The sequence below is a fragment of the Rhinatrema bivittatum genome, chromosome 6 (assembly GCF_901001135.1).
Source record: "Rhinatrema bivittatum chromosome 6, aRhiBiv1.1, whole genome shotgun sequence".
NCBI lineage: Eukaryota > Metazoa > Chordata > Amphibia > Gymnophiona > Rhinatrematidae > Rhinatrema > Rhinatrema bivittatum.
Window position 1 is genome coordinate 75,024,216 of NC_042620.1, and position 18,804 is coordinate 75,043,019.

At 43.7% G+C, this 18,804-nt stretch overlaps 1 protein-coding gene across 4 annotated transcripts in view; it reads right to left on the reverse strand.

The window, feature by feature from the left end:
• NMI (N-myc and STAT interactor) overlaps window positions 1-18,804 on the reverse strand; it is a 77,692-nt gene that overhangs the window by 35,103 nt on the left and 23,785 nt on the right. For all 4 annotated transcript variants that reach the window (XM_029605458.1, XM_029605457.1, XM_029605456.1 and 1 more), the window contains exons 5-6: window positions 8,369-8,485; window positions 2,182-2,356 (exon numbers count right to left, since the gene is read on the reverse strand). In XM_029605458.1, the coding sequence (XP_029461318.1) occupies window positions 2,182-2,356; window positions 8,369-8,485 (292 nt within the window). The remainder of the gene's footprint in view (window positions 1-2,181; window positions 2,357-8,368; window positions 8,486-18,804) is intronic.

Sequence of the window (18,804 nt, forward strand, 5' to 3'; positions counted from 1 at the left end):
GCGGCGCCATTTTGATTACTGGCAGCCGATGGCCCGAATGCAGGAGATTGCTCCTGGACCCCCGCTGGACCACCAAGGATTTTTGGCAAGTCTTGGGGGGGGGGTCAGGAGGGTGGGGGGTTGTAGTTAATTAAATGTTAGCCGGGAAATGAATAAGAATGAAACGCATGAACGGATCGGGGGCCCCCCTTTGCCAAATGCAACGTATCTGCCCCCCTACGAATACCAAATGTAACGTATGCGGTCCCTCTGCACATCCCTAAGAACTAGAACCTCTGTTTTGCTAGGGTTCCATTTTAGTTTGTTGTATGTAGCCCAATTCAAAAATTTCTGCAAAACAGTTGTTTGTTTTGTATACCTCAGCATCTCTTTTGGGTCTCAACAAAAGGAAAACCTGGACATCGTGTGAATAGATGAAGCACTGAAGATTGATGAGATCAAAATATCCAATTAGGTGCCTAAGGTAAACCATGAATGGGTTAGGGTAGAAGACTGACCCTAGCGGAACGCTAATATGGCAAGGATTTTCAGACAAGGAGGCGTCCCCATGACAACTTGTGTTCTTCTTGTTACAAATGATCAAAACTAGTTTACTGCTGGGCATCTGATGCCAACGTCAACCAGCCTACTAGGGTATCATGGTCAATGGTGTCGAAAGCCACCAAGAAGTCAAATAGGATTAGGATGGAGGGACGGGGGGCTTTCTAGACAGGTGTCAAGTAGAGCCAGGAGGACTGTCTCAGTGCTGTGGCCGTTCCTGAAACTTAACTGAAAATTGTCCAGATAATGCCTTTCTACTAGGGTCTGGAGTTAACGTAGCACAGGTTTTTCAATGATTTTGGCTAACAGAGGGTGTTAGAGATGGTCTGTAGTTGTCCAGAATCTTGGTGTCGAGGGAGGGTTTCTTTACCCGACACATGAGGGGCAAAGGAGCACTGAGGTTATCTGGTGCCATTTTAAAAAAAGATGGCTGCTGGTGACACAGGAGCATGTTGGATTTCTCCTGTCCCTAACAGACCATTAAGAATTTTACAGTAAGCATGCAGAAGGTCTGTAGGGAAAAGGATTTTTGGAAGGGAAAACTGCTCTCTTTCATAAATGGACTGGGGCTTTCAAAATAGGGAGGGGGGCTTAAGTGGCTTTAAATTTATGGAATGGGTAGGGGTTCAGGAGAAGTTGGAGCAGTTGCCAACAGACGATTAGGGATTTCCAGACTGAAGGGTTGGGGGTGGGAAGTGGAGGGGCTTAAATAGAGTCTTGCACCCCCCTTTAAAACACATTGCCCTGGGAATGTTAGAAAGCACATTAGCCTACCAATGCTCTTAGAAGAAAGCCAGCTACAGCTCTTGAATAACCAGCATTCCCGGAGTAGCGCAGTATGAGAACCTTTTTCACGCACAGTGCTACTCCTTGCCTTATTAATGAGCAACTCTGCATGCACTTACATGTGATGCAGCTCATTAGCATACCTGTGTTACGCCAGATTTAGGAACTGGGAACCAACTGTGAATTTGCAAATTCTATGCATTAATTCCTTTTTTACTGTGCCAAAGCTATTTAATCACACAGAAATGTGTTAGCACAGCTTGTTCTCTTAGAAACATAAAAAGTATAAAATATGATGGCATATATAATATACAAAGCCCAACTGATCTGCCCATTTTCCATTCCTGTTGCAATACTGCAGACTCTACTGAATCTATGGCTTTACCCCCGTTTCCCCACAACGAAGGATCCTCTACGCTTACCTAGGCTTTCATGAAATCTGTTACTGTTTCTGTCTTTATTACCTCCCCTGGGAAGCTGGTCCACCTTTTCTGTGAGTCTTCTTACTCCAGGTCTGTGCCATGGACCCCCTTCTTTTAGGATTTCTTTTCCATTGAAAACTGCTTGCTTACTTGCACCATTTTAGTACCTTTCTCTGACCTGCCTCTATGCCGTCTACATTTTTTGAAAGTATGACCTTCAGCACCGGAAATTACTCTAGATGATAATACTGATAAAGTGGACAGCACTCTAGATGAGGTCTCTCCAGTGACCTGAACAGAAGCATGATCACTTCCTTTATTCAGTACTTATAGCTCTCCCTATGCAGCCTATCCTTCTTCTGGTGCTGCTCACGGCCTTGTCATACTGAAACTTTGAGATCCTCAGTGAAAAACATTAACATATGAACCAGACCTTCTTCCTCTTCAAAAGTCAAGAGAGCCTCTCCACCCTGAAGTCTGAATGGAATTTTTGCTGCAACAAGGAACTGGCAGTCCATCTTGGAAAACATGTCACTTTCAATATCTTCCTCCTCAACGTTTTCCAGCTTGGTAAACTTCACTCTCTTTTCAGGAAGCTCCTTTTCAAACTAATTCAAAACAGAAAATGTGTACAATTTTATGAAAGCAAGTATCCCAGTCCCCATTTGTTCAACAATGTAAGCATACACCAAGTCATTCCAGAAATACGCGCTGTGGTACAAAAGCAAAAATCACAGACCATCAGGGGCGGATTGGCCTATCGGGGGATCGGGCTTCCCCCGGTGGGCCGGTCGCTCCCATCACGTGATATTTTTTTTTTTTAAACCTCCCGGCCAAAGATAAGAAGAGGGTCTGCTGGCGCTGCGGCCCAAAGAGAAACCTGCGGGCAGGGCCGGTGGAAGCACGAGGCCTGGGGCACCGCGAGCATTGGTATCCCGAGGGGAGCAAATGCCCCTGGACGCAGGGAGGCTCAGCGCTGCGACAGGCAGATCGGCAGGGCCGTGGAGAGGCTCACTTCACCACGGCCCGAAAAAAAAAGATCACGTTTAAACGCGCTGATGCTCCTCCTCCTTCCTGCCTGTGCAGCCCCGGAAGTAAACGTTGCCAGAGCCGCATGGGCAGAAAGGAGGAGCATAAGCGCGTGCAGAAGAGGAGCAGCATTTACGGGCCGCCGCAAATCCCAAGTTGCAGCGGCCAGAGAAGAGGAAGAGGCCCAGTAGCAGGGCCGCCGCGGCCCGAGAAGATCAGGGCCGCTGCAGAGCCCATCCTGCGGCGACCTGCGAAGAGGAGGCCCAAAGGTGAGAGAGAGGCTGAGGGTCTGTAGTGTGTGTGTGCGTGTATGAGATGAGTTGAGAGATTGTGTGTGAGAGTGAGGACCTGAATGTTTGCAGAGACAGTATGTGAGAGCCTCTGTGTGTGTGTGAGAGAGACTGCATGTGACAGTGAGAGCCTGTGTGTGTGTATGAATGATTGTATGAGAGAGCATGAGACCGTGAGAGCCTGTGCTTGAGCAAGACAGCATGTGGGAGTGAGAGAGAGCCTGTGTGTGTGAGAGTCAGACAGCATGTGCCAGTGAGAGACTGTGTGTATGAATGATTGTATGAGAGAAATTGGCAAAAAAAAAAAAAAAATAAGAAAGGGAAGGTGGAAAAAAAAAAGCCTGTGACCAACCAATTAGAAAACTAAGATCAGACAGCAAAGGTTAAAATAAATAAATAAAATTACTTTTTAGTGATTGGCACATGTAATCTTTGGGAATGTGCAAGAATAGCACTTTCTCTATGCGGATCTCACAATGTACGAGATCAGCATGGAGAAAGTGGAAGCCCACGGGGCCTGCACAGAGCAGGCAGCAGAATGGGCTTCAGTGCCAGTAGCAGCAATCGGCACCTCCCCAATAGCCATGTGGCAGCAGTGACAGTGGCAGCAGAGGAATGAGAGAGGTTCCGAGGTTGCTGGCAAAAGAGAGGGGGGGTCTGCCTTTAGTGTTTGCATGTGTATGAATGGGACTCTGCCTGGGGGTGTATGTATGTGAATGCATGGGTGCCTGCCTGGGGATAGGGAGGGAGTGGTGTGAAAATGAATGGGAGCCTGCCTGGGGGTCAGTGTGTGTGTATATGAGAATGACTGAGAGCTTGCCTGGGTGTGTGTGTTTGTGAGGGAGCCAGTGAGTGTGAGAGCATGAGTGTGTATGAGAAAATCCAAGGGAGTAAGAGTTTGTGTGTGGAGGGGAAGAGAGTGTCTTAGAGCCTGAGAGTGTGTCAAGTGTCAGTGAGAGTGAGAGGTTATGGTGGATATAAGATCATGAATGTGTATGTATGTGACAGTGTATGTGAGAGAGAGAATGGATATGTGAGTATGTGTGAGAGAGAGGATAACCTCCTAAACCTCGACAATATCAGGGTGACTGGAAATCAAGAGCTCCCACAGAAGGGAACAGCAGGGGCTTTTTAAAATCCTTATTAGTTTTAATTATTGATTATTTGATGTCTGCTCTTTTTGAAATATTTTATTGGTGTTAGGGAAATTTTCAAAAATTTGTATATGAGTTAAATTACTGGAGGTTCCATTCATCAGCAGTTTTGAAATATATATTTTTAGTATGATTTTCCTATTGTGATGTTTTATAGTTCTTGATTTTATTGTTTGATGTATTATGAGGAATGATGGTATTTTCTGTTTTTCCATTGCTGCATTACATACAGTCTAACTTGTTGGATTTCCAGTTCAGTTTGTCTGTGCATTTCTGTGTATATTTTATGGTCCCTTTATTCTGTATTTGGTGACTCACCAAATTGTATGGGTAATTGGGTACCCATGGGCCAGTATGGAGAAAAATCCCACGGGCTACTATTTTCCCACAATCCGCCCTGCAGACCATGGTCCTTTCCAGATCAGTGACTTGCTGCCTATTAAGTATTTCACTGCTGAGTACTGTGAAATTGCAACTTTTATATTTATTTAAATTCACTATTTTAAAAGAATTCTGTACAGGACTTAGGCAGCTAGTGATTACAGCTATCAGTGTCACATTTGTCTCCGGTACTAGCTCATCAGCACTGCAAGTAACAGCCTAATGCTATATATTATTTATATATATATATATATATATATATATATATATATATATATATATATACATACATATACACACACACACACACACACATACATATATATACATACACACACAGTACATATAGAGAGAAAGAAAGGAATCCAAAGAAAAAAGAAAAGAAAACTAATGTAAAAGGTTATCTTTATTAAAACAAATTTCATAAAATAAATGAATGAGCGCTTATACGTTTTAACTACACATACAATTTTATACACAAAGGACACACGATGTAAGCAAAATCAGTCACCACTAATATACATACAATATAATCATGCTGTACTAGCCTATTGTTGCCTAGTGTAACTCACACTGCTTCAATATTGCAATACCAAATGCATAAAAATTGAGAAAGTTGATGAACACAATTTCATGAAAAAAAATTGTATATATTGTAATACTGCAGCACCATGTTATCCAAAAATAAATATATACACATTTGCATGCTGTTAATATGTACCATAGGTTCTCATGACCCTCCAGACTGTGCAGCTCTAATATGGCAGGCATCACAATGAGAGTTGTGCTTCTTTGTTGCCACAGCCATAGTTCACTGTAGCTTGTAAGTTCAGCCAGCTAGCGCCTGGACTCAAGCGCGCACACATCCGCCCCGACGCGTGTAAGAATAAGCGTCCAGTTGTGTGCAAATATAAGCATGTATTTATGCGCACGGTTATGCGCGTACTTATGAGTGTGTTAGGTGCACAGTAGGGCCGACCCGCACCACACGTAACAGTCTATGGGGCAAAAATGGCGCCACACAAAACCTGCACAAGATGGCGCCACCGTGGCCTGCCACGTGGAGTGCCCACAGAGCCTGAAGCGGGACCTAGCCCATCGGAGGACCACTCAACCCGCTCGGAAACCTCCTTCACTTGCCCCAACGGGATCGTGAACGTTGTCGGTACGGCACGCAGAGCAAGAGACAGGAGGAAAGCCTTGCCGGAGCCCTTCCACATTCCTGGGCTCAGCGCTTACCGGCTGAGTACAGAGACTGTCTCCAGCTGTGGGGGGAAGAGGGCATAGGCCATCACTGCCACACACTGCTTCCTGCACCTGCTGCCTTTCAGCTGCTTCAGCAGCAAAGTCCACGCCGGAAACTGGCTACCAGAGCAAGGCACACCTCTGAGGGATCTCGGAAATCGCCTCAGGAATTCTCAACTGGGGGAGGGACCATTAGGAAACCCTGCAGGAGAGCAAGGCTCAATCTCTCTCAAATTTAAAGGTACATTTTCTTCTAATGAGTACTGCAATCCCGCTAAACACCAGTGCTGGTGTAGGGATATCACGTCCACATCTGCTAGGAGACGGAGAGATATTGAATGGCTAAGGTCACTGCAGGGGTATATCTAAGGTGACGTCAGCTTTGAAACCTGACACTGTCTCTATCTGCTACCAGGGGTGCACATAACCCACTGGTCCTGAGTCCATCTGGCTACATGCTATGAAATGCTTTTTTTTCTCCCCCCCTTTGGATTCTTTTCCTTTGTGAGCTGAATACTTCTAACAGTACTTACATTGCCTAATATCTAGTGGTTTCTATATATTTTTTTTAAATAACCTATTGTTATTTACTTTTAAAGGACTTTTGGAAATAAAAGCCCTCTTCAAAAAGTGCTATATCAAGTATTTTTTCAATCAAAATGAACCACAAGAAGGAAATAAAAAGCAAACAAATATGGTTGACGACAGGTCCATTATTTGTTATTGCATTGCACTTGCTATAATCCTGGTCTCCTGGTGCCAAAGAGTGCTAAGCAAAATGATGATATCGCTAATCTGGAAACAGTCATTGATATTGTCTACTGATGCTTCAGGCTACCATTACAGCTACTGGAATGGTCACGTTTCTTTCAAAAAAAAGGGAACCGAAATGAGAGTTGTATTTTGGCAACTGGTAATCTACACTGGAAAGGTGGCAGTTCATGTGGGCCATGACACAACATTTTTTGGAACAGATCCTGTGTCCACATCAGGCTCCATCCTATGACCTTGAAAATCATCCCCCCTCCTCTCCTCTACCTTAAACTGAAAAAGTTGTAGCTCAAAAAAGACTGACCCTTGTTAAAATGTACAGTTCCTGCTGGAGGTCAGGTCTCTAATGGGAACTGTACATACATATATATATCTTAACACCATACTCTGTGTCTAGTAATTCGTTTTCCTCAAAATGTGCTAAAGATATCTCTAGCTAGTATACTGGCTCCTGGGAAATATATGCATCACTTCTCTGCATAATGGGAAAACAGTATTTGATTGTGCTTCACCTCCTCCTGCATATCTAACCCCTTCCTAACAAATAAGATGTCCGTCTACAGCATCGCAAGCCAGCAAATCACTGAATTCCACTGGAAACCAAACGTAATAAAAGTAGAACTGGTGGCAAATATGAAGACTTCTGACAATAAGAGAGGAAAGTTACCCCACACCTGCATCGCCGAGACGCAACTGCACAGGCACTGGCTGGGCGCATGCATCTTGGAAGCCGCAGTCTGGTGAAGCGTCAAGAACAAGCCACAGCCCTGAGCTGCACTATGTGCCGTAATCCAGGGCAGGTTGTCTGAACGATATCCCTGTCCACGGACTGGCTTAAGTACTAGTGCCTTGTAAGTGAAATCCCAAGTTCTTGTTTTGAAATAACTATTCAAAATTAAAATTCCTCAGACTATTAAAATTCCAGCAAATTAGGATGATGTTCCTTATTAATTGTAGGAATGTACAACATCTTTCTCCACCTTTTATTTTTTGCTTTGTTAGGTTCTCTTTCAGTTTTTTTATTTTTTGTTTAGTGCACTATAAGTTGGACACGTTGAGTTGTAATAGTGCGCACTAAGTCAAATAGTATGCACTAAATTAAAACAGTGTGCACTATATGAAAATGTGATTTTTTTTTATTTAGTTTTAAAAACGATATGAAACAAAATAGGCAAAGTCAACAATACTGCCTGTGTCATTAAAAATGAAAGCACATCCTCAATTAATTATTCTTGTCTGGAATCTGTAAACCTGGTCAAAGACCAAATGCTATAGCTGTTTCCAAGGATCAAATAACTTCTACTGTGTGGTGCATGTAACAAATAGAATTTGTACATTTTTTTCTGCATTCTAAAGCTGTAAAGCATGGTTTGCTAAAAAGAAAGGTGCCACTATGGAAACACGGTAGATTATGAAAGTACAGTAACCGCCTTGGGATAATGGGAAAAGCTGGATATCTGGTTGGTCAATTGTTCTCTAGGAAAAGAAAGACCTCCACTAGTTGGGTGTCAGAGCAGACTTATCAGGCAAAGAGAAAAACAGGACCAAGGCAGCGGTGGGAGCAGCAGTGGCAGGACCAAGGCACAACCCGAGGTGAGAGGCTGAGAATGATGGCCTCAGATGGCAAGTGCTGGTCAGTTAGAAGGACTTATCCAACCTCGAGACATCAACCCACCAAAACGATTAACTGGGCCAATCGGATAGTTGGTGGTCAGAGAGAGGTCAGCTATTGTATTTCCTTAACTAGTACCTTTAGTTCTTGTGAGATCTCCGCATAGTCTGAATATTCCTTCTCCAGCTTATCACCAAGTTTTTGGATCTCTCTTTTAAGTTCAGCATTTTTTCTGTTTAGCTCATCTTTTTCTCTCTGCAAAACAAAATTTAAAAATACAGACAGAGGGCTGAAAATCTGCAGGACAAGCCAATTTATGGACATTTTCAAATGATTTAACTCAAATGACAAAATGAGTGATCATGTTACAGTTAGACATAAATAAAAAGTCTTACTGAGCTATTGGTAAACCACCTGCAAGGGTATAGCTGTGCGAAACGAATTGCAGTGACAATGTACACATATCTGGACAGAAAAGAACCAGCTCCAAGCTGCCCAAAGCCAGTACATTACTACGTTGGGTCTCTTGAACAATCTATCCTGCCACAGGCAAGTTTTAAATTCTTTCAAATAAAATGATAAAAGTTATTTCATGCAAATTCATGTATTTGGAGTACAAAAAATCCTGGGAAGACGTAAGTGATGAGGGCAATGGGGAAGAAGAACTGATGAGCACCAATCAGAAGAGGAAGATGGCAGTAATTAAAAAAGCAGTTTTCAAACTGTCTGCCAAGGTGCCAAACCTGCAGTTACTTTGTACTGGCACCTAATTTTCAGAGGGAAAGTGCCTATGCACTTTAGCACCTGCTAAAAATACACAGATTTGAAAATATGACTTACGCGGATTATTTTTCCTATCTTGCCCAAAACATGGCCCCAGGAATCTCTCTCTTCTATCTGATTAGATGCCCGCGTGTAATGGAACCCCGCGTGTACTTTCAGCGAGGACAATCAGACAGGCGAGTTAACCGGATAAATCTCTGTTCATTCACATGCCCAACAGGTAATGACTCCAAGGTTGCCAAATGGGTCATGCTAGAGCTATGCTAGGATGCACAACCAACAGCACCAAAAAAAAAAAAAAAAAAGTGAAAATACATCTGTAAAAGTCACCGATGAGACCTCATCAATGGCCGAAGTTTAGTACAACTCTGTTGTATATGATAATAAAATTTATTAGGGGCATCTGTTTAGTGGAAGTTTACCAGAAGGGTTCCAGGAGGCACTGCTAGGTCTTGAAACTGTCTCACATTTAGATAACAGAAAAAATAAAATGTATCTTTTTAGTTTTAGGCAACACAATGAAGAGTTATAAAAATCAAGGTTAGTTAGAGTTCTCAGGATGTTTAGGAATGTTAATGTCAGCAAATGTTTTTCACCTTGTGATCTTAAATCAAAGGAGGGTTGTTCTAATCTCCTGGGCAAAATTGTATTTAAGTACAGTCAAATTGGATATCTGATTAAGTCAGTCTCTCAAACTTTGGAGCTAGCTTCCTTATGCGCATAAGAAATAAAGGCTTTTGATCATGAGAAATACACTGTCTCTGTTGTCCTCGTGTCCTTGGTAAACTTTTACATTGCATATATCACTAAGAATCATGTTTAATCCATATAGACTACTATGTCCATTTGTGGAGGCTACATCTCCAAAAGGGCATGAAAAATATAGGAACATATGAACAGAGCAGGGGCAGTACGGAGGAAGGCTGCCAAAAATAGGAATTATAGAGGACAGCGGAGGGAGTGGGGGAACATGATAGTGACACTCAAGTACCTGAAGTGTATGACTAGTGTCAATGTAGCAAAGGTTTTCAGTGGAAAAAGGGTCATGGAAGAAGTAACCCCACATTTGAGCAGCAGCGGGAGGAATACTTAGTCTTTCAGGGGGCACTCCATGAAGTTAGCATATGGCACATTTAAAACTAAATCGGAGAAAGTTCTTTTTTACTCAATGCACAATTAAACTCTGGAATTTGTTGCCAGAAGATGTGGTTAGTGCAGTTAGTATAGCTGTGTTTAAAAAAGGATTGGATAAGTTCTTGGAGGAGAAGTCCATTACCTGCTATTAATTAAGTTGACAGATAATAACCACCGCTATTACTAGCAACGGTAACATGGAATAGACTTAGTTTTTGCCAGGTTCTTATGGCCTGGATTGGCCACTGTTGGAAACAGGATGCTGGGCTTGTGATGGACCCTTGGTCTGACCCAGTATGGCATATTTTTATGTTCTTAGTACCGTAAGATTGCCTGTCTTGCTCTGAAGAGTGAGCAATGATGCTACGCTTTTAAAAAACGTAATCAACATAGTTTTAGACAAGTTCTCAAGAGTTACATTTCCTTTATTTCATCAAAATATAAACAAAGATTTGCTTTGGAATAGAAATCAAAGAGGAATTAAAATCACCCAGGCAATAGTGATGTGCTTATTTTCAGAATCCAATAAACAACGTTCTCAGCCAACAGAATGCCTGCCCGGAACCCTGTCAGGAATTCAGCAAGACGGAAGCTCGTGTATGAAGCTGCAGGGAGGTACGCTAAGAGGAAATATGAGGAAAAACTTCTTTACTGACAGGGTGGGAAGTGACTGGAATAACCCATCAGCAGAAAAGGTGGAAACTAAAGTGTGACAGAATATGCACAACAAACAAAGGGCAGTGCTAAGGACAGGGTTTAAAAGTTGGGCAACAGATGGATAGGAAGGGTGAACATAAGATATGCCATACTGGGTCAGACCAAGGATTCATCAAACTTGTGCAACCTTACTTAAACCCAGTTACACTAACTGCCATAATCACATCCTCTGGCAATGAATTCCAGAGCTTAACTATGCACTGAGTGAAGAAGAAGAATTTTCGATTTGTTTTAAAATGAGCTACTTGCTACATTCATGGAGTGCCCCTAGTCCTATTTTCTGACAGAGTAAATAACCAATTTATATTAACCCGTTCAAGTCCTTTCATGATTTTGTAGACCTCTATCATATCCCCCCCCCCCCCCCCAGTCGTCTCTTCTCCAAACTAAACAGCCCTAACCTCTTTAGCCTTTCCTCATAGGGAAGCCATTGCATGCCCCTTATTTTGGTCGCCCTTCTCTGCACTTTCTCCAGTGCAGCTATATCCTTTTTGAGCTGCAGTGACCAGATTTGCACATAGTATTCAAGGTGCAGTCTCACCATGGAGCGATGAGGCATTATGACATCCACCATTTTGCCATCCCGTTCCTAATAATTCCTAACATTGTTTGCTTTTTTGACTGTCACAGCACACTGTGCAAACAATTTCAATGTATTATCTACTATGACGCCTAGATCTTTTTCCTGGGCGGTAACTCTTCAGATAGAACCTAACCATGAAACTACAGCAAGGGTTATTTTTCCCTAAATGCATCACCTTGCACTTGTTCACATTAAATTTCATCTGCCATTTGGAAGCCCAATCTTCCAGTTTCAAAAGGTCCTCCTGCAATTTATCACAATCCGCTTGAGATTTAACTACTCTGCATAATTTTCTGTCATCCGCAAATTTGATCACCTCACTCGTCATATCCCTTTCCATATCATTTATAAATATATTCAAAAGCACCAGTCCAAGTGTCCTGAGACACTCCACTGTTTACCTTTTTCCCACTGTGAAAACAGACTATTTAATCCTACTCAGTTTCCTGTCTCTTAACCAGTTTGCAATCCACAAAAAGACATCACTTCCTATCCCATGATTTTAGTTTTCTTAGAAGCCTCTCATGAGGACTTTGTCGAACGCCTTCTGAAAATCCAAATACACCACATCTACCGGTTCACTTTTGTTCACATGTTTATTTACCACTTCATAAAAATGTAGGAGATCTGTGAGGCAAGACTTCCCTTGGGTAAATCCATGCTGGCTATGTTCCATTAAACCATGCCTGTCTAAATGTTTTATGATTTTATTTTTCATAAGTTTCCACGATTTTTCCCGGCACTGAAATCAGGCTCACCGATCTATAGTTTCGCAGATCACCCCTAGAGACCTTTTTAAATATCAGTGGCTATCTTCCTGTCTTCAGGTACGATAGATAATTTTAATGATAGGTTACAAATTAATTGTAGTAGGTCTGAAATTTCAATTTTGAATTCTTTCAGAATCCTGGGATGTATACCATCCACTCCAGGTGAATTATTAAATCTTCAGTTTGTCAATTTGGCCGACCACATCTTCCAGATTCACCAAGATTTGGTTCAGTTCATCTGAATAGTCACCTTTGAAAACAGTCTCCGGAATGGGTATCTACGCAACATCCTTTTCAGTAAACACCAAAGCAAAGAATTCATTCAGTCTTTTCACAATGACCTTATTTTCCCTAAGTGCCTGTTTAACTCCTCAATCATCTAACTGTCAAACCAACTCCCTTGCAGACTTTCTGCTTCAGATATATTTTAAAAATTTTTATTATGCGTTTTTGCTCTATGCCCAACTTCTTTTCAAATTCTCTCTTACAGGTCAATACAGTAAAGTGTGGCCGCGGTTACCCTGCTCCTAACCCGCTTTCTTCCCACTTTTCGGCCACGTTAGTCCAATCCGCGATACTATCCCCTTTAACCTACTCTTACCGCGTCCTTAAATCACCGGGTAACCCCTTCCGCCCGCAGCATGTATATTACATGTAAACGATCGAATTAGCTATTCCCTCCAATACAGTAACGCGCGCCCCGACTATCGCTTTTTTACCCTGCCGTTTTGCCGCGCGTTTAACCTGCTAACTTACCGCCTACCCTTACCCCTGCGTTAGAGGCAGGGGTAAGGGTAGGCAGCAAACTTTCCCCCCACCCCCGCTCACCTGCCCTGGCCGCGTCCATGGGTGCTGGTCTCCGGGGCAGCCCCAGTCCTCTCCCCTCCTCCCGAAGCAATGAAAGCGGGAAAAAAAAGCGAAAAAAAAAAGTTGCGAGAGAGAGAACGGGCAATCCTACGCCTTGAGCGGCCCAATTGCACACACAGGGGCCGCTTTCGCCCATGCGATGCGTCCATCTTCGCGGGCAGCTGGAGGCAGGGGAGCCGCGTCCGTAGTCACCGATGTCAGTCTCCGGAGGGGGGCTGCAAAAAAAGTAAGTCGCTTCGTTGCTTTATACTGCCGGTCTTCTCTCCCCTCCTCCCGAAGCAAGGCTGCTTTTCGCGCCTTGCTTCGGGAGGAAGGGATAGAGGACTGGCAATCCCGAGCATAGGATTGCCCGTCCTCTCTCCCCTCTCTCGCTACTGTTTTTTTTTCTTCCGCTTTCGTTGCTTACTTCGGGAGGAGGGGAGAGAGGACTGGCAATCCCGAGTGTAGGAGAACTGTCCACTTCCTGGTACCTGTCATTTCAAATGTCATTTGAAATGACAGGTATCTGTCATTTCAAATGACATTTGAAATGACAGATACCAGCGTGTCCATGAAGCGTTAGGCCAGCACACCCAGGATACTGTATAGCGTTCTATACAGAGAAATAGGTTGCGCGGGCCTAACGCTTCACGGACGCTTCTTAGACGCAGCTTGCATGTGCAAGCTATTTACATACAGGATCGAGCGGTAGGTGAGTTGCACTGTGCGTGCGGCAACCGCGGGTGCACCGGGCACTAACGCAGCTCTTCCTACCGCTCCTTACTGTATCAGCCTGTTATTCTGTCTTATCACTGTCTTACATTAAAAACTTACCAATGCTTATCCTTTATCATATTTTCTTCTGATGCATCCTTCTTCCAATTTTTGAATGAACTATTGACTAAAATATCCTTTTTTTCACCTCACTTTTTAGCCATGTCGGAAATTTTTTGGACCTTCCTTCCACCTTTCTTAATGCATGAAATACATCTGGATTGCTCTTCTAAGATAGTATTGTTAACAATGTCCTTGCCTGTTACACACTCTTAACCTTTGTATCTGCACCTTTCAGTTTTGTTTTTTTTTGGGGGGGGGGGGGGGTGTTTTTTAAACTATTTTTGTCATTTTATCAAAGTTTCCCTTTTGAAAGTTTAGTGCTAGAGCTGTGGATTTAATTACTGTCCCCGTTCCAGTCATTAATTCAAATTTGATCATATTATGATCGCTATTGCCAAGCGGCCCCCCACCACTGTTACCTCTCACCAAATCCTGTGCTCCACTGAGAATTAGATCTAAAATTGCTCCCTCTCTTGTCTGAACCAATTACTCCATAAAAACTGTCATTTATTCCATCCAGCATATCCTGATGATACATTTACCCAGTCAATATTGTGGTAACTGAAATCTCCCATTCTTACAGTACTATCAATTTGGTTAGCTTCCCTAATTTCTCTTAGCATTTCACTGCCCATCTCATTTTGGCCCAGTGAACAGTAAATACTCCTATCACTATATTCTTCCCAAACATACAAGGGATTTCTGCTCATAAACATTTAATTGTGCATTTAGTCTCTTGCAGGATCTTTATCCTGTTGGACTCTATGCCATCCCGGACATAAAGCGTCACACCTCCTCCCAGGTGCTCCTCTCTATCATTGTGATATAAGTTGTACCCTGGGTATAGCACTGTCCCATTGGTTGTTCTCTTTCCACCATGTCTCTGAGATGCCAATTAAGTCTATGTCATCATTCACTGCTATACACTAAGGGCCGGATTTTCAAAAGGCCCGGTGACGCGCATAAAGCCCCAGAACGCGTCTAAGTCCTGGGGCTTTACTAAAGGGCAGGGTCAGAGACCTCCGAAACAGTGGCCATTTGCCACTCAGCCGGCACCCGCAACTTACTTCAGCACCAGGGCTGAAGTAAGTTTTAAAACAGAAGGAAAAAAAAGAAAAAAAGGTAGGGGGGAAAGGGCGGGGGAGGTAGGGGAAGGGAATGGGGAAAGGCAGCGCGCTGGGGAAAGGCAGCACGCCTTGGCGCGCACCAACCCCCAATTTTATAACATGCACGCGCCTGCACATGTTATAAAATTGGGCGTATATATGTGCGCGCTGGGTAGCGTGTGCACATGTACGCCCGCACGTACCTCTGAAAATCTACCCCTAACTTTCCCATCTTACTTCTTAGACTTCTGGCATTAGCATACAAACATTTCAAAGTGAGTTTTTTTGTTTGTATTAACAACCTGCTTTTCAGTTGACAGGGATAATTTGGCATCTTTTAGCTCAGATGAGGTTTTAATTATAGACACTTGGACTACTTTTCATATTACCGGAACCTCACTGTCGGGATGCCCTAACTCTAATGCTTCATTAGTATCCTTCAAAGATATCTCCCTCTGAACCATGCGCTACTGAGTGACTGTTGGCTTTCCTCTTTGGATTTAGTTTAAAAGTTGTTCTCTCTCCTTTTTAAAGGTTAGCGCCAGCAGTCTGGTTCCACCCTGATTAAGGTGGAGCCCATCCCTTCAGAAAAGACTCCCCCCTTCCCCAAAAGGTTCCCCAGGTCCTTAGTAAACTGAATCCCTCTTCCTTGCACAATCATCTCATCCACACATTGAGACTCCGGAGCTCTGCCTGCCTCTTGGGACCTGAGCATGGAACAGGGAATATTTCAGAGAATGCTACCTGGAGGTTCTGGATTTCAGCTTTCTACCTAAGAGCCTAAATTTGGATTCCAATACCTCCCTCTCACATTTTCTATGTCACTGTTGCCCACATGTACCATGACAGCCGGCTCCTCCCCAGCACTGTCTAAAATCCTATCTAGGTGACACGTAAGGTCCTCCACTTTCACACCCGTTAGACATGTTACCAGGCGATCCTCATGTCTACGTTCCTAAGAATCGAATCATCAACTATGATGGTCAACCTAACCCTTCCCTCCTAGGCAGTACCCCTGGGAGAAACATCCTTGGTGCTAGAGAATAATGCATCACCTGGAGAGCAGGTCCTTGCTACAAAATTGTTTCCTGCTGCACTAGGTTGATGCTCTCTGAACAGGAGACCTTCCTCCTCCAAGGCAGCACTAGGACTGCCAGACTGGAGTTGGGACTTGGCTACTATGTCCCTGAAAGTGGAGGATACAGGGTATTGGGTTTAAATATGAGAACTTGTATGCCTGTCTACCCAGAATGGTAGAAGACCAAAACAGCGAACATAACAAAACTGACTCAGATAAGAAGCGATATCATGCAGGTAGTCCAGTTTGTACACCTGATAACTGGGACCTATCCTTAGCTAGAGCAGTGCAGATGGGAACAGCTGAGCAGACTGGGTGGGCCATTTGCTACTGTACTGATGTTTGCAATCTTCATGGCCAATGGAATTTTGTTTCACTTTTGTTTTGAAAGAAAATGTTTAAGCTGCAATAACATTGTTCTTTCATTTGTAGCTAGGTAAACCGAATGCCATGAAGGGCAGGTTAGCACAAGAAAAGATTTTCCATTAATGCAAAACGTGTGTGGCTTTTTTGCCACACTTATCCATAATCTCTCCATACCTGGGGCCACAGCATTCGACGTTCCATTTTACAAGAGATCATGGCTAGCAAAGCATTCTGATGGAAAGAATCATCATCTATCCTTGAAATCTTTATTTGGTTTAGTTTCAGAAAGTATATGCCAAGGTTGGATGCCTAGCTGAGCAGATACTGCTTTCACAAAAAAAGAAAACAGTGGGTATCAAAGAAGGTTGATGCAAACCTATGACTCGCCATTTCTTTCTTTGCGAATTTAACTAAAAATACATGCGCATACATTGGACACCTGGTAACAGACCAAAAAAAAAAAGGGCTGAGGGGGGCAAGTGTGAGTATCCCTGTGGAGTTTGCAGGCCCGTGGGAAATGACGGCAGAAAAGGACCAAAATACCCATAGGACTGAAAGCTCATTTTCAAAGGGATCACTCCAGAGAGTTTCCCTTTGAAAAAATCCAACCTGCAAAGTCTGACTGCACCTTCTGCTAGTACGGGTCAGGTGCATGAGGAAAAAGCACACGACGAGATGTTATAATTACGTTACTGTGTGTACGCTCACTCCCCCACCTCCCCGTTTTTTCCTGCAGGTAAATGGTCAGGCGCAGATTTTTTTTTTTTAACTGCACAGAGGCTGGGCGATTTTCAGACCCTCATTTTATAGAGGGGGAACACGGGTGCACGCATATCAACTGCTTTGAAAATTGTCTTGTGAATCAGAACAAAAAAGTTTGAAACTCCTGAGCAGCAGCACCGACCGACAAGGCGGCAGCCGCGGCTCCCGTGCACCCACACATCCTTCGCATGCGGAATTCAGCATATCCATAATTTATGATAAATTTATAAAGCGTGAGGCAAGTGAATGTAAGAAAGAGGTTCTTCTATTTTTAGACAGGGAATTTTTTGTATTTTATTATCAATGTAGATGAAAGATGCGCAGACAGACAGTAGCCAGGGTTAAAGTCTCGACGGTTACCTCCACGGCGCTAGCTCAGCCCCTTTTCTGTCTGTGAAAAAGAGCAAGTTAAACAATTGTAGAAGCTGAAGCCAAGCAGCTGCCAGGAAGAAAAGGATGCAAATATTGTTTTAAAGAAGTTAACCATTTAAGTTTCAGTAGTGTAAAACGGTTAACTGTTTAACTGGCATACAGCCAGAAGAGCTCATTTGGACCGGCTCTCACCAGCCTCTCCCCCTCCCGCCATTCCCACGTGCTCCCTGCCCCCCCTTCTCCCACCCTGTCTTGCTTGCATGGTCCCCAATAGTGGGAGGAGCCGCGGAGCATGCCAGGAAAGGGGAACTCCGAAGAAGACAGCCATAGGCCGACTTGAGCCGATTGCCAGCTTGTGCCAGGAAAACATTAGAAGTTTAAATGACTAAACAGTAAAACTTTACTTACCGTTCCAACATTTACTCTTTTAAAATCCCTAGAAGGAGGCAGGGCTCCACAGAAGCAGAGGCCCATCAGTACAGGGTCAGAACCTGGATAAGAGCTTCATCAACATTTGGGGCTATCTGGGAAGAGGATGGAGAAAGCACCGGGGTGGGGCTTTAGGAGGGTGACAATGAAGTAGCAGGAAAAGGGCTGTGTTCATTGAGGAGCAACGTCCTCCAGCCTACGGATGCTTTTACTAGAGTACCTTAGGGGGTACTGATGTGTGAAGTAACCAGCGGGTGTGGAGGAAGAGCGGTTTGTGCTGAACTGTGGGGTGTTTCTGGGAAGCAGTATCGAATTTCCCTGGATGGTTTTATAGGGAACTCAAAAGGGGACAGCTATGGGAGCGAGTTAGGGTGTGGAGAAAATGTTGAGCCTAGCACTGATTTTAAGCACTAGGCACCTAACTTTGGTTCCCAAATCTAGGCAAATGATTTGCTGGTCTAAATTTAGGGTCTAGGTCTTTAAATTTTGGAACATTTTCAGCTGAAAACTTAGGTGCCTAAATTTGGCTGAAAATCCATCTACATTTCTGCACCCAAGTGAAGCACTGAGCATTTTTTGAAAATTGATCCTGGGAGGGCAGCAGAGCACATGGGGAAGTGACCATGAGGTCCACCTGCTAGAGGCCCAGTCTCTCAGAAAGAGGCAAAAATGGGACATAGCTGATCATGGTGGCCAGCAAACACCTGACTAGCTGGCAGGCAGGGAAAGCTGGCAAGAGGCCAACCACCATAGAGCACGGAGCTTGGGGCCGTAGCCTTGCTTGCCGCTAC